The sequence below is a fragment of the Phacochoerus africanus genome, chromosome 1 (assembly GCF_016906955.1).
Source record: "Phacochoerus africanus isolate WHEZ1 chromosome 1, ROS_Pafr_v1, whole genome shotgun sequence".
Classification (NCBI taxonomy): Eukaryota; Metazoa; Chordata; class Mammalia; order Artiodactyla; family Suidae; genus Phacochoerus; species Phacochoerus africanus.
This window is the reverse complement of record NC_062544.1, coordinates 51317429-51340735: the sequence shown is the minus strand read 5'-3', so window position 1 is coordinate 51340735 and position 23307 is coordinate 51317429. Positions and strand designations below refer to the sequence as shown.

The window sequence follows — 23307 nt, the reverse complement described above, 5'->3', positions numbered from 1 at the left end:
CTTTCTCCCTCATCTGAGTTATTTCCCTCTGTCTTTCCATTTTTATAGGTTTTTGGTGTGGTGACCTTCTTACAGATAATAGTGTTGTAGCCTCTCTTACTTCTGGTGTCTGCCCCCCTGTGGCTAAAGTCAGTATGGGGGCTTGCTGTAGGCTTCCTGATGGGTGGGGCTGATGCCTGCCCCCTGGTAGGAGGAGCCGACTCTAATCCCTCTGGTGGGTGGGGCTTAGTCTCTGGATGGGATTAGAGGCAGCTGTGTGCCTGAGGGGTCTTTAGGTAGCCTGTTTACTGAGGGGTGGGTCTGTCATCCCACCTGGATTGTTCTTTGCCCTGGGGCTTCTCAGCACTGACTGATGGGTGGGGCCAGATTTTCCCAAAATGGCCACCTCCAGAGAAAGGCAGCTGCTGAATATTCCCAAGAGCTTTGGCTTCAATATCCTTCCCTCACAACAAGCCACATTCACCCCTGTTTTCCCAGGATGTCCTCCAAGAACTGCAGTCAGGTTTGACCCAGATTCCCTTGGAGACTTTGCTTTGCCCTGGGACTCAGTGCATGTGAAAGTCTGTGTGCGCCTTTTAAGAATGGGGTCTCCATTTCTCTCAGTCCCATGGAGCTCTTGTGCACAAGCCCCACTGGCCATCAATGCCAGATGCTCTGGGGTTCTTTCTCCCTGTGCCAGATCCCCACACGTGAGAGTTTGATGTGTGGCTCAGAATTCTCACTCCTGTAGGTGACACTCTGTGAACCAGTTAGTTTCCAGTCTGTGAAGCTTCCCACCCAGGAGGTATGGGGTTGCTTATATCGTGAAATTGCCCCTCCTACCTCTTGATGTGGCCTCCTCTTTTTCTTCTGGAGTAGGATATCTTTTTTAAGGTTTCCGGTCCATTTTGGTGAAGAGTGCTCAGTCTTTAGTTGTGAATTTTGTTGTTTTTAGGAGAGAAGTTGATCTCCAGTCCTTCTATTCTGCCATCTTAATCCCGTCTCCCCCTGTTTGAATTTCAAGATGACCTAGGAGAGCACTAAACCAAGCCCTTCGGAGCTGCATGCCCACGGAGCCAGCCCCCAATTCCCCTGGCCTTTGTGCAACACTAGCCCCCAGCCCTCCCCGAGCCCAGCTGTTCCTACCCCTTTCATTTTAAAACCCTTTTTGATTTGGATGAAAAATATATGAAATCATTCTATATGTATGAGAGAAGTTGATCTAGAGGAATATAAGGATATCATTAACTATCCATATTGAATAGAATAAAATTTTATCTACATTCAATATTCTAACAGATAAATTCCATATGAATTGAATATCTAAATATGAAAGAAATTTTCAAAATTTTTGTAAATAATTATAGGAGAAAAAGCTTTACAGCATTAAGATGGGGAAGAATTTCCTTAAAATGACATGAAAACACAAACTGTTAAAATTAAAAAAAATGGGGGTGGCAGGGAGAACGTTGGAGAAGCTTTGGAGAGCAAGTTGACAATGTGTGCAGAAGTTTGACAGTGTTCAAACCCTGGAGCCCATCTGTAGATACACACTGAAGAGACCTTTCAAAAAAAAAAAATATATATATATACATACATAAACCAAGGAACCATGTACAAGACATTTTCTTCATCAGCAGTTATAAAAGTTTAGAAACAACCTATATGTGTGTCAGTTTGTGGTTGGATAAATAAGCTATGGTATTTTCATAAAATGGAATGCCATGCAGCAATTAAAACTAATATACCAAATTAAATTTTGTACAGAATTATATAGGAGGATAATCTTTGCCTTTTTCTCTACTAATTTGACTCGGTCTCTTGTTTTCTACATCTGCATACCAAGGTTGCTGAAGACAAATGCATATCTCATCAAAGATTATTTTTGTGAAAGTGGGAAAAGAGAGTATTATATACTTTTATATTTTAAGATTTATTAGCAAACTTGGAATTAAAAAAAAAAAAAGAAAACACAACCTGTCTTTAGCATGTTGTGTTTTAGCTACCCAGTGGTATCTTAGATATAACAGGGTGAGGTCCTCAGAAAATTCAAGGACACCTTTTAGAACATGAAACTTTTCTGAAATTGCTAGCCTATCCTTTACTAAACTCATATATACTAATATAAAAATGTATTGGAGTTCCCTGGTGGCTCAGCAGGTTAAGGATCCAGCATTTTCTCATTATGCTTGGATCACTGCCATGCCACGGGTTTGATCCCTTGCCTGCGAACTTGTGCATGCTGTGGGCATGGCAAAAAAAAAAGTTAATATGATATTTTAGAGCCTCCATAAAAGAAACACTGCACACATAAGGTGCATTAACTATATACTGGGTTTTCTTGGTGCAAAGAGTTATTTGTACCATGTGACTATGTCTAAGATTTGTTTTAATCTAAGTTTATCTTTACAAATAGATTTTGTAATTCCTATATCTTTTCTGACTTTTGGTTATTGAAATATTTCCTCTAATCCATTAAACAAATAAATCCATTAATCTAATATTTACCCTTATCTCATGAAGTATTGGGTATTTCCATTGGGCTTGGAGAGTGTTTCCATTTTTTTGTCTTTAGTGTCACTACTGGCCACTGTAACTTTGCCTGGGTGTTAAAACTGGCTAAAGGAATTTCTGTTCTGAGGCAAATCTTTTGCCTCCTGAAATTGGCAATTTTATGTTGAGGAACCAATCCAAGGACTAAAACTCAAGAACCTGGATCATGAATAGTATCTAAGATGAAGGGGAGTAGTGACCTTGTTCTTTGTCAGCTCTAATTTTGCTTCTTCATCTGAGTTCCATATCTGTCTCCTATGAGCCCCATCTTCCTCTTTTCATGCCTCACAGATGGTACAACAGTTAATGAGAAGGTGGTAGAGCAGGGATGATGGCAATGAGTTTTTTAGAATAAGTAAGGACCTGTTTCCTTCTATTCACATTTTAATGAGGACCTGGATTATATTGTTGATACTATGAGTTATATTTGAGACCCATTTGAATACTTTCTTTAAAATGTGTTTCATAAAAATAATCATTCTTTGCATTTTACTTTGTATTTCTTCAGAGGCATCCAGAGGGTGCTCATCAGAATATAAACTGGCAAATACCAACATGCTAAATAACTGTTTGGAGTGCCCTTTGACTTAGGAGAAACACTCTACCTCATTTCTTTGACTGGCTTTTGCTGTGTGGTAATTGTTAGGGAAACATCTGGTTACTGTCACATATTTTAGTATCCAATCTCATTGCATGACATTTTGTTCTGTGACATTTAGTTCCCACTTGGGATTTGGAACTGGAAACCTAAAATTAAGTTTCATTTCCAACATAATAATAGGGAATTGTCCTGGGTAATGATGTTTGAGGTTCTCAGTAATGGAATTTCAACATAGCACATTGGAAAAAAAAAAAGTAAATTGTTATTAGCGATTTTCTTTACAAAAATACGAATACATAGACAGGTCCTAGAAACTGTTTGGAGGGGCTACTCTGGAACTTCATCTTGAGAATACTATCCTTTGCTTTTTGGACTCATTGCAAGTTGGAGTAAACTGTCTTACAGTCAAGTTCATATACCTATGTATCTCTCATTTACCCTTTATCTGGAATTTTACTTTTCCTGAAGTAATCATTTAGGAATGTTCCTTTTGAATTGTCTCAATATACTTTTCTCACCTTTAGGTTTTCCACAACAAAATTGTGTCTGTCATTGTTCTCCCTGCTGGTTCTTTCATAAAATAAATAGGAGAGATTTTAGACTAATTGCCATTTTGCCTCTATTTGATTTTGGCAATTAGCTTTGTGCCCACGTGCCTCTAGTTCATATCCTGCTGCTAGGTGGGAAACCCACTCTTACTCTCCCGTGCTGTTGGCTCAAGCTAGCCCTAAAAATTGCTGCATCCCTCATCAATTTGTTCTAAGGAAGTGTTGTGTGTCCTTAGGTTTCTCCATTGGACTCATTAAACTCATATATTATTTAAGTTAAAACTGAGGCAACCATCATTCAGAAGAAGGGGTAGCTAGTTTGTCACAGTTTTGTCCAATGGCTTCCACCTTAAAAACAAACAAACTGTACTTACTGGATGTTTTAGATCTAATTCCAAAAAAAGCAGACTCTGTGCTAGAATTTTGCATGTAGGATGTTTAGTGGGGAATGCTCTTGGGACAATTGGAAGGGTGCAGAAAACAGGATTAGATAGAAAAAAAGTTGATCTAAGATGAAGTCACAACAAGTTTCTCAGCTGGTCCCATAGGGATGACCCCATTGAATTATTCTCAAATGAGCAAGAGGGGCAGGTGTTATCCCTGACACTGAACTGTCATTAGATGTGGCTGCCATAGTGGGGAAGGAATGCCTCTGTCCTGAGAAGGGGATCTGAGCTGTGCACCACTTGTTAACTATGCAGGGTTCTAAAAGCTGAATTATTATATCTCTGTCTTGGAAACAGAGATAATAGACCTATTTTCCCTCATTTCTCAATCTACTTACAAAAGGATTATGAATTTATCAGAAGATAGGTGATTGAACAGTGCAGAAAACATAAACTATTTTTATCCTTTTTGGGGGCACCCTATTCCCTGTGTGTTCAGCATCTATCACATTCTATGAAAATGAGGTTTTGTTGGGGGGAAAAAGCGAAATTTTACTAAACCATTACTATACTATGACGTGTATAATTTTTCTAGAAACACTCATACTCTCAGTGTGTCTCTTTTCTCTCAAGTGAATATTTTAAAACACCAGTCCATCTTGGTTCTTAAAGCAAACCTCCTATGGACAGTGTTATCTTCATTACTAAAGTAAGAAAGTTATATCCATGCTTAGGTTATCTCGGCCTTCTTTGTTCTGATGCCTCAAAGTCCTTCTTTTCAGTGAAGAAGACAGTGGTTCAAAGTACTACCTCATGAGCTTGTCCAGAACCTAGTAACCCACAGTGCTGAGAGAAGCCTGATTTTTATATACACTCATGGTCTAGTCAATGGTCAGAGAGAGATTTTCTGGAAAGAAATAATGCACGGGTTGAGCCAGAAATCTGTGTAATGAAGTAATCTCTTGAATGAATATGGAGATTTTGAAGGTGACTCAGACTTTTTTTTTTTTAACACATTAGGAAATTTTTTATAAATATTCACAATTGACCAACAGGAGAACAGAAAGTCATGTACTGATATTTACTTCTTATCAGTCATTATATAAAACAGTTAACTAATATGGTGACATTCAAGCCTTACTACTGTCCCAGGTGCTATGAATTACTATCCAAACTTTTTGTTCATTCATTTTTATCTTAAACTAGGTAACTTTTCTGTGTTGACACTGCTAGAAATTGATAAAGCCAGCATTAAAAAAAAATGATCTCTCTGATTCAAGAGTACATGCTATTCCTCTCAAAACAAACAAACAAACAAAACTAAAAAGAGATGTGCTGTTAAAATAAAACACCCTGTTATCCTTAGTATTACATTACATTTCTGAAAAGAATTGAAAAAAAATGTATTGGGCTGTAAATGATGTGGGTCTGATTTTTTTAATTTATTTTTATTTTTTATTTTGGTAAAGTGCCCATATAATAGAAGAGTAATTTTGGAATCAGGGGACCTGCATTTATTTCCTAGTAGTGATCTCTGGGAAGGAAAATGAACTTCATCATTTATAAAATTAGGCTGTAAAGCTAGAATTTCAACTAATTCGTTGTGTTTGATATTGGAGACAGATCTTTAACAGATCAGAAATACATTGTGTCCCAGAACCAATCTGATATTTTGAATGTTGTGTATTCTTGTGGTTAGATGAAGAATTAGAGTTTAGCATTGGGTTAACGCAGAATGATTTTATTTCTGTAGCAAACATCTATTTTGTTGAAAACCTGTTAGCTCCTTGCTTGTTTATATCCTAGTGTCATACAAGGAGATGAAAGTTTAGATGGGAAATAAAGGAGGACAAAATACTGAGCACTGTAGGGATCCTGGATATTATTGGCCAGTAAATGATCAGAGAAGGAGCAATTAAACAAATCAGGAGAGAAGAGTTGGCAATGTGACTATATTTACAAAATGTCCTTGGTAGTTTGGTCCAAAACACAAGCATTCCAATGTTTCATACATTGTTGGTTCTGGATGGATTTACTAAAGATTTTGGAGACGGGGACCTCTTTTACCCACCCATTTTTTCATTGCACACTATAGGATCATAGGAATCAGTTCAGTCACATATTGGTTTCAAATGTTGGTTCTGCATTTCTAAAGGGAAGATTAAGATTACAAAAGTGGAAGCTAGGATTATAAGTTAGTGTGAGTCCAGGTACCCACCTCTGGTGTAATGGCTATGGATGGGGTTAAACAGAAAGTCAGGAAAGTCACTTGGAGAAAAACATGCCTTGGGCAGTTCCTGCTGTGTTGCAATGGGATTGGGGCTGTCTCTACAGCGCCAGGATGTAGTTCATCCCTGCCTGAAAGGATCCAGCATTACTGCCCCTGTGGTGTAGGAATCAGATCTGATCCCTGACTCTGGAACTCCATGTTTATGTGGGGAGATGGGTACAAAACAAAACAACAAAAAAAACATTCCTTGGAAGGAGTTAGAAGCTGGGTAAGAGAGTAGTTGATTTCTTTCTTTCTTTGTCTGTCTTTCTTTCTTTCAGTTTGCCTTAGCTTTAATTAAAAAAATAAAAAATAAAAAAGCAACAAGAACCATCTTCAACTGATGAATGTGTCCATTTAGCATCACCTCATTCCTTCCTTTTTACACAGATGAGTTCCTCAACTCTGTGCACTTCTGACCCTGTGTCTGCTAGAATAGCTGATTGCTAAGATGAAGAATACCATTCAAATAAATATAGTCTCTTAATATTCTACTCTGAAGTGAGCAATATTGTTTATATGTATGAATTTTGATATATTATGTAATTCCATTATTTAATAGTCATAGCTCCTTTATAGTCTAATCCCAAGTATTTTTGAAATAGAAATAATTATTTAGATGTGTTAATTCATAAAAATTGTTATAAATTTTCAGGAGTTAATAGAGGCTACCATAAACAGGTTTATATTTGATTGTACTAGTTTGATTTTTTTTTTCTTTTTAGGGCCACACCCATGGCAAATGGGGGTTCCCAGCCTAGGGGGTCTAATTGGAGCTACAGCTGCTTGCCTACAGCCACAGCAACACCACAGCTCAGGGCAGTACCAGATACTTAGCAAGGCCAGGGATCAAACCCACAACCTCATGGTTCCTAGATGGATTTGTTTTCTGTGCACTATGACGGGAACTCCTAGTTTTATTTATTTTTTATCCTCTAGTTAACAGGGAAGGTCAATATTTAAAAAAATCAAAACCGCCAATAGAATTTTAAATTTTCTGACCTACATTAAACTCCTCTAAATTGCATTTTGAGTCTTAGGTCAGATGTGGTTATTTTATTTCTAACATATTTAGGGTTATTGAGAAAACTATAAATTTTTGGAGAAAAGTGTGACATGATTCTTGGGATACTACAAAAATCTATGGGTTGGTTCAGATTCATTGAGCAAAACTGTATGTTGGACTTTGTAGTGACATGGCATAGGAGTTTGTTGATATGAAGGTTGTTGTCAAATAACTCTATTGTATTGACAGGAAAGCCTTATGATTCCAGATGTACCAGGCCACCTTGTAATTTTGACTTCCAATGGGTCTTAAGTTACAGACTGTGTATAGTTTCCCAAGGCTACCATAGCAAAGTATCACAAACTGGGAGTATTAAACAACAGAATTTCATTGTCTCACTGCAGTGAATGCTAGAAGTCTGAAATCAAGGTATTGGCAGAGTTGGTTCCTTCTAGGACTATGAGGTAGAATAGCTTCTGGTGGTTTGCTGGCAATCATTTTTGTTGCTTGGCTTGCAGACTCATCACCCCAGTCTCTGCCTTCATGTTCACATGGTGTTCTCTCTCTCTCTCTCCCTCTCTCTCTCTGTGTTCAAGTTTCCTGTTTTTTTATCAGGACACCAATAATACTGGGTTGAGGGTCTACCCTACTCTAGTTTGATCTCGTCTCAACTAATTACATCTGCAAGTACCCATTTACCCAATTATGTCACATTCTAAGATACTTCAACTTTTGCTAGGTTCTATTTTTAAATTTTGTTTTAATTTTTCTCAAGTAATAGGAATGAATAATTTAAATGATTAGGGACCATTAATTTCATCACTAGGAAATATTTATAAACATAGAGAAAATGTAACTCAAAAAAAAATAGAAAGGCAATGTAACAGTAATTCCAGGTACTCAATGTGGATTTCTTCCACCAGTTTCTACCAATGTTACTGTGGAGTCCACACTGATATGATAAAGCTGATGTAGGTATTAGTTTACATAAATTCTGAATTTTCTTGCAAGTCTAATAAGGAAATAGATTTCACATGGGTATTTAATATCACCTGAAGTCAAAACTGAGGAGAAGGAGAAACTGGTGCAATTGAAATATGGTGATCTGATTATTTCTTAGGAGATCTTGGAGGATGGAATGCAGAATTTTTCTAGCTTATAAAAGATGAGGAGGAAGGATTGTGGAAATTTATTTAAAATACTAGTATACTTTCACTTGTTTCCTAAATGAGGATAGGCTTGTATTGTAAAATGCATTTTACATCCAGTTTTCAGTTTATCAGAAAAAATAAGGTATTTTTGTATCTTTACTTATTTGCAATGCCATTTGTCATTTTTTTTTTAGTTTTCTCAGCTTGAAATCTCCCTAAACAGATATTTTAATATAATTTTTGTAGATATTAGCTTAAATATTATTAATGTCAATAAAAAATGGCAATTGAAAAGTCTAATTGCCATTAGACTTATACTATAATTTTTGTAGATATTAGCTTAAATATTGTTTTTGTTAATAAATATATTGATAGTATCACTGGAAAAAAATGGCAATTGAAAAGTCTGTGTTTATTTACCAAATGTTAAAATGTTTTCAATGTTGAATTGATAAATAACCCCTAACCCAAATGCCTTCTGTAATTGTAAAAAGTAGTTTTTTTAAAAAATATATAATACTTCATGAAAATTGATTTTAATTTATTGCTCCTTGAAAGACCTCTCTGAGAATATTTGCATTGTCAGCAGCTTAAATTGACCACAGAAATGATTACTAAATAGTTTCAAAAATTGTAAGATTATTTAGGCATTTAAGATGTGTATTAGGTAATTAAAACCAAACTTTAGAAGGGTTAAGGTCTTCCTGTAGTTGGTTATTCTACAACTGGGGTCACTGCCTAAGCTGTACAAAGGCATATGTTCAATTTATAGTTTTAATGAGGAACATGGGATGTTTTGATTTTTCATTTGCTGTCCTCATCTCTAGAGGATGCAACTGCCTATATTAAAAAATGACCATAGGATCTTTGCTAGAGGATAATAAAAACATGTAAGATAATACATGCCACATGCATAGATGGTTGGCATATGGCTTTTCCCTTTGAGTATGGATTTGTTGCCCTTAGCTGCTATCATAGAACAGCCACATGGAAATGTTCATTATTAGTCACTTAGGAATGATACCAATTCCTTTGATCTCATCAGTTTGATCATAATTATTCTATTTTAACTAATACATGGTGTTTGTCAAGGTGTTTTTCAGTATTCACTTGCAAGGGAATTTTGTGTTTTACTATTTTCTAATCAGCAAAAGAAGAGAGAAATTCATGTTATCAAGCTTTATTTTGTCTCATTAAAAGTGTATGACATAGTGAGAGACAAAGTGGATTTTTCTTTTTATTTTTTTAAATTTAAAAAATTTTGCCTTTTGCTTTTTAGGGTTGCACTTGGGCCATTTGAAAGTTCCCAGACTAGGATCTGAGTGGGGCCAGGGATCAAACCCACATTCTCATGGATGCTAGTTGGGTTCATTTCTACTGAGCCACAATGAGAACTATCTTTTATTTTGCAATTTAAATAAAATGAATGACATTCGAGTTTCAGATTTTTTCTTCATGTTGATATATTTGAAAATACTACTACATGCTATTGGGATAAATGTAAAAAAATACTTATAATGTCATGTTGTGATATAGATTGATATTTAGTATAGGGATCACTTTTTGATTCAGTGGTAATTTGCATTCATCTCAATGATCACTCTACAAAGTTTGCAGAATTACAGTGAGCATGCCTATATTCAGCCCTATCCTTGGCTTTAATACAAAACAAAACAAACAGAATCTCTCCCTTTAAAAAAAATGCCAAAAAAAATGCCTAAAAAAATCTTAAGATCTCTAATTTGAAGAGAAAAGAAAGGCTAATTAGAGTTAGAAAAAAAACATTTTGGGATTGTCAGTAGATTCATATTGACAAATGCAGCTAGGAACTATTTTTGTTTTTCTCCCTGTCCAGCACTTCCCTTTCCTTAGCACACTGTTTTTCATCAGTTCCAGTTGTGTGGGCTGCCAAAATCCACATCTATAGCTCTGTGGTCATGTGACTGAAGCATGGCCAATCATAACACACATAATCCTTGTCCTACTGATGGCTCTAGAGGTGGGTATCTTATCCAAATCTGCCAAAAAGAGGTATAACTTGGATGTTTCCATTTTGGAATCTTGAGAAGAAGAAGTTTTGGGGTTTTGGTCTTAGTGTCGGAAAGAATTAAAGTAGAGACAATAGCAGGTAAGCAAATAAAGTCAATCTGAGATGAGAGAAAATGCATGCCTGAGAAGAAGCAGATTTTAGTTGCTTCCTGTCCTCTCTGGTGGAACTCAGAATTGATCATTTTATTTCTAGTATCTTTCCAAAATCACTCTCTTTTTTTTCTTACGGCTTAAAAGTTAAAAAAAAAGTCCTATCCAGTGAAACAGACAAGAATCCTTAATCCACAGGATGCTTGTTTGCGTATATATGTTACTTCTAATGCTCTAGATATCTCCTCAAGTATTTCATGAGTTTCTACAAATATCTTTATTTTTAAAAGTTTGAGCCAACTAAAACCTTCACTGATAAGGCAAAGGTAAATTTTATTTTTGCTAAATAACTATAAAACCTGATTTAACAAACATCCAAATTATTAGAACTGTGCACATTAATGCTGATACATTTAAATAGTGTCCATAACCTTGCTTGGGCCCTGGACCCAACTTGCATTATTATATGTTTTTCTCTCTACTTTTCAAGTCGAATGCATTGGTCGACTCTTTCACCTTGAAATCAGATTTTGCAGCCTCCTGGCTGTTCTCCAAAAATCTTTCGTTGTTTCACAAGCTATCCTTGTTTTCAGTTCATCCTTCTTTATCCACTGTGTAAACTAGGTGGACCTAAATACTTAGGAAAAATCGAAAGCATTTGGTTGTTATTAGAGTAAGGATAGCTGACTCACACATGTAAAACATTAAAGAAACTTTACAAATGTTTGAGTGATTTTTTTTTTTCTGTTATTGTTGTTGGGGCTGTGGGGCATTTAACCACATCCTGCCAAGCGCACAACACATGACTCTATTACTAGATATAGTTTTAGGCTAATAAAAGAAACAAGGACAACATTTTCATTTTCTTTTCCCAGCGTTTTTATTGAGTTATTTAAATGTAACATACTATACACTGTTCAGCCTTTTGGGAGGTAGGAGGAGGGAAGGAATCTATATCTTTATGAGGAGTCTCCTTGAAATCAACACTCAGATGGACACACATTTGTGGATAACACACCTTGACACTGTAGCCAGAGGTCACACTTCCTACAGAGGCAGAGCTCACAAAATCATGATTAAAAAAACCAACAACAACAGTCAGGACTGGAGCTTCTGTCCCTTCAGTAGCATAATCCAGCCGCAAAAGGGACCAGAATGCTATCTCAATATCAAGCAATGATGCCATTTGTAAATGCAGGAGAATCTCATTACTCTTTATCAAACTGTTTCTGTCTTTATCCCTGTCAATATGTGTGTTTGGGGGATGAGGCAGGGGGAGAGGTGAAGGAGATGTTTTCTATTTTTGGCTTCTGCAAGCTTTGATACATTTTGCTAGAAGCTGTTTGAGTGTTTTGAGTACTACAATGATGACTGTTTACACATAGTCTCTTTGGTAATCTAAATGGCTTTGTGAAATATGAATCCAGTTTGTGCCCTATTTGCTGTTACCATGGTCATCTAATACTATATCTGTCTCACTCAACATTTAATTTTGGTTGTGGGTGGTCCATGTTGATGTGTCAGGTGCAATTATTATTTTAAAATAAAACAACAAAGATAACCTAGTTTTCATAGGAATGCATCACATTATGGCTTTAAGACTCAGTTACCAATTAAATTTTAACATACAGATTCCAATCACAAAATTAAACATTTTTTATCAAAAGGCAAGTTGGAAGCCATGTACCATGAAATGCAACTTTATCCATGAGCCAAAACACTCTGCCTGGAATACATTTCTTTGCAATTCCAACTTTTTAAAGGAATGATTCCTTTGAAATCCCAACTTTTTTAAGGAATCCCAACTTTTTTTATGGGATTACTTTATGGGAAAATTTCTTAATAAAGCTAATTCTTAAATAATGGATTAACTAGAAGTGCTGGTTAAACATTGACACAATTAAGTTATTAGAGAGGATCACAGAACACCAGCCTTTCTAAAGGTTAACCTTTAGTAAGAAGACACATTTAGTGAGTCTTTCCTTTGTACCAAAATACTGTGTCCAAACAATAAACAGACCTTTTGAAAACAAGAAATACGAAGATAAAACTGCAGCATCAATAATAATCTTATAGTTATCACTTAAAGTATTTAGAACAAATAGTATTTTTCTACACTTTTCTTTTTATCACTACAGACACTGCAAATAAGGCTTATGTATTTATCTAGTGGAAGGAATACAATGTGATGATGACTGGTACACATTTATGTACTGTTTTCTATATCTGCTCTAACAAAATGAATGTCAATAAGGTTACATTATGGAACCTTCCAAAGCTCTTTAAATTTCTAGAGAACAAGTTTTATTTGGTTTTGTAAAGACTAGACCATACAGCTTGAACAGGTTTCAGTATATGGTTACATATATACCAATACATTTGCTCAGTTTAAGCCCCTGGGAGGGTTGCACTTCATACCAAATTCCTTAATGGTTCATTTGGGGAGATGTACTATGTGAGATTTATACAGGGTTCTTATATGTGCAGACAGCCTCTTCATCACTTACCACTGTGAGATATGGCAAAAGATCATTACTAAGAATGAGACTAGGCTACTAAAATGTATTTTAAAATTTTCCTTCTTTTAGTATACTCTCGGAGACCCATTGATGTATTTAAAGAAAAGAATTTGGTTTTCTGGTCTATTTCTTAGGAAAAGAAGCCTTAGGTGTGATGTATGTTTTTAAATGATGGCAGACATCTCTCATTCAAGCCATGCCAAAACATTGTCGTATTTATGGCTGATGGTTCTTATGGCAGAAGTGCAGATTATGTCAACTGACAGCACAGGGGACACTCACACTGTTTCCCCAATCTCATCTCCTATTCTTGAAGTGTTTGCCAAGTTTTAAAAACACTTTGTCATGAACATGCCTGTGGTGTGCTAAAGAAATAGAAAAGGTACATTAGAGGGCAGCTGTTGAGGATACTCTTTAAAACCCCAAAAGATATTTAACATCCTATTAAATAAATAACTTAGAAAGAAATAGAAAGGGATGAAGGCAGAATGCACAAGCATACCATACTATTTGTTTTGTTAGAACAGTTTTACACTACCATGTTTATATTTTTCAATCCTATCCAATTCTTCCATGATGCCACACCCAAAGCTCCTTTGGTTGTGCATGTGATATGACCCAAGTGCTTTCCAGTAAATGCTTGCGTGTCTTACTGCTCATTGAATCATTAGGCTTGAATGAGCAATGAAAGTCTTTGATATGAGTTCGTATTCCATAAATAACTTTCCCGGAGATCATTCAACAGATTGTTCCTTGTCCTTTAAGTTCTATCTCAGAGGTTAAAAACGAAAACAAAAAACGTAACGCCAAAACTCAGCCACAATATTGTTCACTTGGGAATGACTTCCATCCCATTTGATCTGCTTATATCTCAATTACAAGGCAGGACACAGAACTAATTAAGAGAACATCATATGTCAGCAGTGCATACAAAAACCTTCAAAGGCTTCCTTTCTTTCAAGCAAGCAGATACTTGCAATATGTCTTTGCCTTTTGAGCTACTGTCTTCATGAAGAATATCAACTATTGCTGGCAAAAGAGCCTTTGGTTATACTGCATCTGCCAACATAGCCTTCCTCTATGAATGTACCACCATTGGAAGAAAATGAGCCGAAGTGTTTTTCCTTCGAGTTTTCTGTCCTCTCCTGGGAGCTCCTTTTCCATTCAGTGCCACATACATTTGCCTCCCATTGTGCTGCCAGTTGAAGGATGCATAGGTGTTGTATCCATTTTCCTCTATCCTCTCCTTCAGCTTACAGTCATTGTTAAATTCTTTCTGCAAGAGAAAAACAAAATCTTTTATTCCTATCATGATGATACTTGATTCCATTGCACATAAACCATCCAGAGAACTCCAATTCTAGGGTTTTATTTGCCGTTGTCGTTTGTATGTAAGTTGTGCATTTAATACAAAACATCAACAACAGAAGAGTAAAATTCCTGATAAAACAGATTCTACATTAGAAGGCACATGATTTATTTTAGTTGATCGTCATAGCCATATTATTGGGGCACTTTAAAAAAGGTTATGTGCTTTGAATAAGCACCTGGAATGATTGTCAAGAAACAAGCATTTCATGGAGTTCTTGTTGTGGCTCAGTGGTTAACGAATTTGACTAGGAACCATGAGGTTGTGGGTTCGACCCCTGGCCTTGCTCAGTAGGTTAGGGATCTGGTGTTGCCCTCTGGCGTAGGCCGGCGGCTACAGCTCCGACTGGACCCCTAGCCTGGGAACTTCCATGTGCCGCAGGAGCAGCCCTAGAAAAGCCAAAAAGCCAAAAAAAAAAAAATTCACTAACAATATTTGTGATAAGCCAATGATAAAGAATGTTGTTATAATCCTTTATTTCAGAGTAATGACAAGGATAAAAAAGATCTACAGGAAAAAAGTGGGCTTATCAAGTTTCAAAACTTTATCTATAAATCCACAATAAATACAGACAGATTGATAAGAAAACAAAAACATAATGGTTCTGGATAATCAAGGAGCTCTGGGAGTGAGGGATGTCCTCCTCACTTCCAAAAACTAGATTCTCAATTTTGTTAATTATTTACAACTTTCCATAACTTGGAATTTTGACAAATTTGACTCTGGGGTTTAGGAATAATTGAAAAGTAGGACATGAACTAACTTTGCTTTGTGAATTACCATGTCAAAGAAATTACAAAGATGGTGACTAGCACTGGTGTGATTATACAAGCCCGAAGACTTTGTTCCTGGGAAATTCCATCCTATAGCTGTAGTCCTTTGGCTTTGTTTCAAGCAGCCTAGTGTTTTTAAGAGGATTGTTTGCAACAAAGATTGGCATTCATTTTATAAATCCAGATTCTCATTCTGGAGTTAATAGCAAAGATGAAGTACTTCACTGATCTCAAAATTCTGGCTAAATATCACTCTTCCTTTATACACAAATTAAAGCAGTAAAGAAGCTAAGGAATTGGGACTTTTGTTCTTGTGCATTTGTCTTCTCTGTGCAAACCAAGGGCATTTTTGGCATCTTTCAATTGAAACCTCTACTAGGAACTTCAGTTTCTCTCACATCCAGACTTCCTGATATTTCTATTAAATTCCCAGTTCCTTGATATGTGTATATTTAGACAACCAGGTTTCTGCAGGCTAGATCCTAATTTTGAATATCAGAACCATAATGAGCAGGTATGTTTTATGTTAATGTTATCAGTTTAACCTTTGTTTCCTGGAATTTGTCTTATGTGTTTCTCTACTACAAAGAATATTTAAATATACCATTCAAGTGATGATTTATTTGGTTGAAAGTAAAGAAGAAAAGGTAAATTATTTATGGTAAAGATTTTAATATAACACAAAATTGTTCATTAGAGAAGAATCTGAACCCTTAATATGAGTTTATTTTTTTTCTATTTATTCATATTAGTCTATCTAAAGCTATGGTTTTCAAGGCAGAGAGGATTTTTTTACATGAATAATTCTATTTATTTCAACAAAGAAAGTATAGTTTAGAGACTATGGAAAAATTGAGGTCATTTTTAGATGATTTGGTATATTTGAAATGGAGTTATGTATTAAAAAAATAGGAGTAGATGCTTAATTATTTTTCCTCCCCCAAATTAATTTATAGGGCAGGAATTGAGTCATACCTATTTCAGATACTTCATCTCAGGTGTTTTGAATATTCAGACAATCAAGTTTTTGTGTCAGACTCTCTGGAAGAGAGACCTAGGAATCTATTATTGTTTATAGTATTTGGACAAATCATAAATACTAAAGTTAAAAAAAAAGTGTGCTAGAGCAAGAGCTTCAAAGGTAGGGTTTTGATAGTTTAGAAGAAGATTTTGGATTTCCTCATGATACCTGGGAAATTTCTTTGGTTTTTATTTATGGTTTTTTTTTTTTTTTTTTGCTTTTTAGGGCCACACATGCAGTATATGGAAGTTCCTGGGCTAGGGGTCCAATCAGAGCTGCAGCTGCTGGCTTACGCCAGAGCCACAGCAAAGCAGGATCTGGGGTGCCTCTGTGACCTACCACAGATTACGACAATGCCAGATCCTTAACCCAAGAGCGATGCAAGGAATTAAACTTGCATCCTCATGGTTACTAGTCTGGTTTGTTACCGCTGAGCCACAATGGGAAGTCCCTCTTTGGATTTTTAAATGATGATATTTAAGGGCCTGCCCTGTATAATTCAATTTTATAATCTATTTATTTAATTCCATCAGCCAGGAGAAAACTCAGTGTATAACGGACATATTGTTCGGAGAGCAGATAATGAAAATATAAGAGAGATACGTGTTTCCCAAATGGGAATAGAGAAAAAGGTTCCAAAAATATGTAGAGTTTGTTTGATAAGTCACTCTGGGTTTTTGCCTAATTGATGTTTTCAAGAAGGCTTATGAAATCAATGGAAATTACCTGAAAAAAAAAAAAAAGGAATTACGAGAGTTGTCACCTGATATACAGAATTATATAGGGCGTGTACTGATGAATTTTGATGGTGTGCCCTTCAAATGCAAAGTTTCTAGTACCATTCTGCCCTGAGTAGGATGTTGAATTTTAGTATATTTTAAATTTAATTTTGAACAAGAATAACTTTTTTCACTCTTCCTTCCTAGTGGTAATGCAGAATTGCAAAAGCAGTGGCCTATGGTTAGAGAATTCGATTCTTTCTGAGACAGGCTGAAGGTGAAGTGCATAGGCTGTGATGGGCTGAAATGCTTGGAGAGGCAGTTAGGTTAATCCAGTGCACTGCTTGGTTTATTTTATTTTATTTTTATTTTTATTTTTTTTGTCTTTTTGCCTTTTTCTGGGGCCACTCCCGAGGCATATGGAGTTCCCAGGCTAGGGGTCGAATCGGAGCTGTAGCCACAGGCCTACACCAGAGTCACAGCAACGTGGGATCCAAGCCAAGTCTGCAACCTATACCACAGCTCACGGCAACGCCGGATCCTTAACCCACTGAGCAAGGCCAGGGATTGAACCCGCAACCTCATGGTTCCTAGTTGGATTCATTAGCCACTGCGCGCCAGGACGGGAACTCCGACTTGGTTTATTTTATGGTTCTGGGTGCTGAAGAAATAGTGTGGGACAAGGCAAACCCTGTCCTCTTGAAGTTCACAATCTACTGGGAGAAGACAGTCAACAACGTATCATTGAGAGAAAACAGCTGATAAATGCCATTGTAGATCATTAAAGTGGTATGATGTGATAGAAAGCAGCTGGACATCTACTTTAGATATAGAGATAGAATGAACTAATTCACAGGCCTTAGAGCTCAAGAAGAAGCATAGACATAGTGTGTTAGCTGTGTTGGGATACAAGAAAAAAAGGGGGGGATGGAAGGAAAAGCATGAGTTATTTTTATGACAGTTCTTTTGAGAGTTATCCATTTTTCCTTGATATCACCTTTTAAAGAAGTCTTTTTTATCAATTAAATTATTTCAATCTTTTATTACAATTAAAATGTTTACATTTTCTCTCTCAATCTGAATTCTTATTAGATTTTACTTTAAAGTATTGGTTTTTACTGTGTGTCAGTATCTCTTCAAGGAAGATACACCTGGACCTCTTCCTCAGTAATTCTGCTGCAGTAGATTAAGGAATGAAGGGACCTGGACATGTTCATTGAAAAGAAATACAAAAAATGCCTCCAAAGTGATCAAGCTGTGAACCCCCAAGCGGAACCATTTTTTAAAATGGTCCTTTACCATGAGTAGAAATACATATAATGGAAAAATTTAACTAAAATTTTCCTGACCCTTTTACCCCAAAAACATTTACCCTAGCCAGAGGGACTGATCCAGAATATGCCTGACTCCCCAATTATAAGTGGACCTGATATGAATGAAATAACAAGGCCAATTATGGGCTCAATTTCCAATGATTCTCAAACTGTTTACCAAACCAGTAGGATTACCAAAACCTGCGACCTTGTTAGAAATGCAAATTCTTACAGACTTAACTGAATCAGAAAACTGGGAGTGTGTTTCAAACAAATCCAACCGAGTGATTCTGACACAAGTTTGAGAGCTGTTGGCCCTAGGCAGGCCCTGCAATCATCTTTATACAAATCAATAGAATAAGTTTGTTTATACATTTTAAAGTGATACTCCCTAATACTTGCAATGGAATACTGGGATGTATGTACCCAAAGCACTGGCTGGATACCAATTCCATAATTGAATCAATATTGTTTAGGTAAATAAAATCCAGGAGTTAACTGAATAGCACAGAGAATGATGAATTTTTTTTGATATCTCTCCCCTTTTCAGATTTTAACAGAATACAAAACACCCATGTCTTTGTTTTATCTTCAGCTGTAACATACACAGTACATGGTTTTCTACTCAATCCAAGATCTTTGTTTTCAGTGATTCTTCTCCAAGTTGTCTGCAGCAACCATGAAAATCTGACCAGATGCTTCCGTGAGAATCTGACCGGTTAGCTCAGAACATTCAGAATATTAGCATTCAAAACACTGACTGATGAATGCCAGCAACAGCCTGTGTGGTAGACTAATGGGTGAACAAGAGAGGAAACTGTAGAGTTGGAAGAACTGCTTTGCCAGCCCTTGAAACTCTGGTGATCAGCCCTCTGTGGTTCTCTTTACTAGCAATAGAATGATAGCAAAGCTCTTCAGTGTCTGGGGGATGCTGAATTGCAAAACTATGGTGATAATTTACTGAAGTGGATTTTGCAAATAAAATCAGAATACTTACTGAGCCATAGAGCTTTCCCTTCTTGTTCATGGCTAAATAATAGTTGCTGTTAATGGCTTTGACGGCAACAACTCCAATTTCCACTGAAGTTATCTCCAGGATACCTAAAACATACAATTTAAAAAACTAAACTTAAAGAGTCACATAAATTTAATTGAAAGAAAAAATTCAGAAGAAACTTTTTTTATTTTTTGATAGTTCTAAAATCAAAAAGTAAAATATTTTGGGGAGGAAACCAACCTTTTCCACTGTGCCTAAAAACAGAGCAACTATATAGAAACAAATATTAAGTCTTTAAATGAATTCCCCTGATTTTACTTTGAGCATACAGGGCAAAATATTGTTTTAATTAAAATGCTTCCTTTGCTAACTCTGCATTTTCAACCCCATAAATATTGAAACAACTCTACTCATCGTAGCCTAGTTTTCACAAAGACTTATCAGAGCACACATCTGTACTATGGTATGCAATTAAATCTATAGCATATGTCAATAATATGTCAGATTTACTTCAATCTGTAAAAACAGTGGTAAACTATTTCTTCTTTGTAGGACACTTAGATAAACTAAACACTTGGCTACCTTTAACTGATAAATCTATTTTTGGCAAGTGTGTTGACATTTTGAGATACAAAGAAATTAACCCAATATCCACATTGTCATTAAAATAGCACAATCACTACTCTGCGTTGGGGGAAAAATTCATCAGCATATTTTATTTTATTTTATTTTTAATTTTTTTAGGGCTGTATCCAAGGCATGTGGAAATTCCAAGGCTAGGGGGTGAATGGGAGCTGCAGCTGCTGGCCTGTACCACAGTCACAGCCACAGCCACAGCCACAGCCACAGCAATGCGGGATCCCAGCCACGTCTGTAACCTACACCACAGCTCACAGCAATGCCAGATCCTTAACGCACTGAGCAAGGACAGGGATCAAATCTGCATTCTCATGATACTAGTCAGGTTCATTAACCACTGAGCTATGATGGGAACTCCCATCAGCATATTTTAAAGTTTTAGTTTTTTGGTTTTTTTTTTTCCCCCCTAGAAATAATGGAAAACTAAGGAAATTAGGAACTGACAGACAAGAGACCTTTTCCCCTAATACATAAGCTTTGGTTGGTGCATCTAAAGATAATTTTCTCTGAAAAGTTTGTAGGTAAACTGTCAACTCAAAATGCCCACCTAGTTTAGATAAAGGATACTTCAGATACTAAACCTACTTCTAATTTTTGAACTTTATGAAAGCTTTTTCAGAGTAGAAAAGCAGCACTGTGATTAACAAAGGCCTCTCTGAATCCAGTCTGTCTGGGTTTGAATCTTGGCTTTTGCATTTGTTGGTGAATGACCACAAGGGGAGTCACTGCATTGCCTACGTCTCAATTTCTTTTGTAAAATGGGCAACACATTAGTACCTCCCTTACAGTTTTGGGAGGATTAAATGAGTGAGTACATATATGATGATTAGAACTTGTCTAGACTTTAGTGCTCCCTTCATTATTATTAAATAAAGTTTTTCTTCAACAGTTCTAGAGTTTAAAGCGTCTTTTTCAGCATGCTGTGTAAATCCTAAACACAGCATACAAATCCCCACTGGCTTTGCCTGTAAAATCTGAATCATTCACGTATCTCAATGATATTTTATTTCTCTTGTGTTACCTATCCTGAGAAATACCCTGTGGGTTCCCACTGTGTCACAGTGGGTTAGTGATCCAGCTCATCTCTGTGGCATTGCCGGTGTGATACCTAGCTTGGCACAGTGGGTTATGGATCCAGCATTGTCACAGCTGTATTGTAGGTGGAGGCTGTGGCTCAGATTCAGTCCCTGGCCTGGGAACTTCCATTTATTGTGGATGTAGCCAAAAAAAGGAAGGAAAAAAAAAAAAAGAAACACTACCCTAAATGTGGTCAACAAATTACATGTTTATGCTTTTCCAGAGGTAGAGACTATCTTGTTCTTAAGACAATAATATTGTCCATCCTTTCTTCACAAGTAGACAAGCCTTGTGGAGGCCAAGAGAAATGTTTGAATAGCCCTAATACAAAGCTAACATTACTAGAGAGACTTGTGCCAGAATTACAAGCCAGAGGTATAGTGTTGGAAGCCTCGGACCTATGTACCTCCTTGTTAATAAAGTAAAATGGATCTCATTTGGCAAGCTCAAACAGGTAAATATCTTTAAGAGAGAGGGAGACAGTATCTGTATTTTGTTTTGTTTTATTGAAGTATAGTTGATTTACAGTGTATTAATTTCAAATTCACAGCCAAGTGATTCAGTTTTATATATACAGTCTTTTCCAGAGTCTTTTCTATTATAGGTTATTACAAGATACTGACTCAGTATCTGCATTTTTAACATCCCCTTTCCTTATGCTGGTAGTTGCCCTCAAACACATGCACATTTAAAAAGTGCTTTTCTTTTCACATTTAAAGACTGCTTTCTTGTAGTTTATTTCTTTATTTTTCACAACAGTCATCTAAGGAGGTATGATTCTCAGTTACAGATGAAAAAGTGGAGGATATTGAGGTTTTAAAACTCACATACAAAGTGATAAAGTGACATAGGTCATTAATGAAGGGATGAAGGGTCCAGCCAACACCTAAGCCTCTCACTTTCAGATTATTTGGCTTTCCATTTCTGTTTTGCTCTTTATCATATCTCTCCCCCTTCATTGCTATTCCCGCAAGGGAATCCTGCTGGAAGACCAACTGCCAAAATGACTCATTACAATAAGAGTCTTTAACAACCTAATGTGCTTTTCCTTCCAAGGATGTTGGCATGCCACAGTGAATGATGTCTGAGACTGAGAGAAGGAAATCTAATATACTTTATTTATGTCACAAGCAGAGGATATAGAGCAAGGGAGGTATTAAGAATCTGTGGCAGAATATTTAAGCTTCTAATTCTTTTGCCTGCCAAGAAGGCAAGTAAGTACTGTCATTAAATTACAAGGTATTCCCTATGTATGCTTTTGTAAGCAGAAATTGTTAGAACAAAAAAGAAGGGAGGATAATTTCAGCCAAGAATTAAAGGTTTTTGAATGTTAACCAGAAGTAGTGGGATTAAACTGTAGTAACAGACTGAGCTGGCAAAAGCAAAAATGTTCTGATGTCATAAATATTACCAAATTCTTGACCAATTATTTCTGAGGGTGCACTGCACATAGTAGATCATATTTATGCTCAGAAACCCTTGGGTTTCTTTCTGCTTCATACCAAATAGGAAGTCAGTATTCAAAGAATTCATTAATTAACCATTTTTTCTACTCTGTAACCAGTTAATGCTAGCTTGAAAAGGTTCAGTATGCTTCAAAATAGAAAAAAGAAGGCCTGGATGATTTAAGGTCCCTTTTAATTCTGAAAATAAACTTTTGGAAACACCACATGTCAGTGAATCATAATTTGATAATCTCCTGGGTAATGGACAATGACTTTCCTTTTATTAGAAATATCTGTGAATGTGCAAGTAACTTTCTGAGCAAATCAAGTCTAGAGCACGTGTCTATTTTTCATAAAGAATCCAGTGGTCTCTATTCTTAGGTGAGGATGGTCAAATTTGCCTATAAAAGTATTTTTGGAAATGGCCTCTGGAATTTTGACAGTTATTGGATTAATAACTTATGCTTCTATAAGTGTATACTTTGATGCAAAATTGAATGCCAACTGAAGGACACCCTCTGAGGGGCCAGTGAGGAACAAGGCAGGAAGTTGTAAAAAGTAAGGTTGGGGAGTTAAGTCAGACTCAGGTTATCAGCCGTCTTGTACAAACTCTAAGGATTTTGGCACATAGGAAGTATTTTATCTAAAAATATGTAACTTAAAAGAATATATTAGAAAAGCCACTTTTAAGCAAATTCTTCTAAATAATAGCAATACATTAAATTTATTTTGAGTTTATATTTGAAATCTTAAATAATAAAATTTGGTAATCAACTTTACAAAAGTGAGTATGACGAAAATCA

At 36.2% G+C, this 23307-nt stretch overlaps 1 protein-coding gene across 1 annotated transcript in view; it reads right to left on the bottom strand.

The window, feature by feature from the left end:
• Positions 1–11487: 11487 nt before the first annotated feature.
• FGF10 (fibroblast growth factor 10) overlaps positions 11488–23307 on the bottom strand; it is an 80497-nt gene continuing 68677 nt past the window's right edge. Inside the window, exons 2-3 of the mRNA XM_047764063.1 lie at positions 19344–19447; positions 11488–14427 (exon numbers count right to left, since the gene is read on the bottom strand). Coding sequence (XP_047620019.1) covers positions 14230–14427; positions 19344–19447 — 302 coding nt within the window. The 3' untranslated portion in view covers positions 11488–14229. The remainder of the gene's footprint in view (positions 14428–19343; positions 19448–23307) is intronic.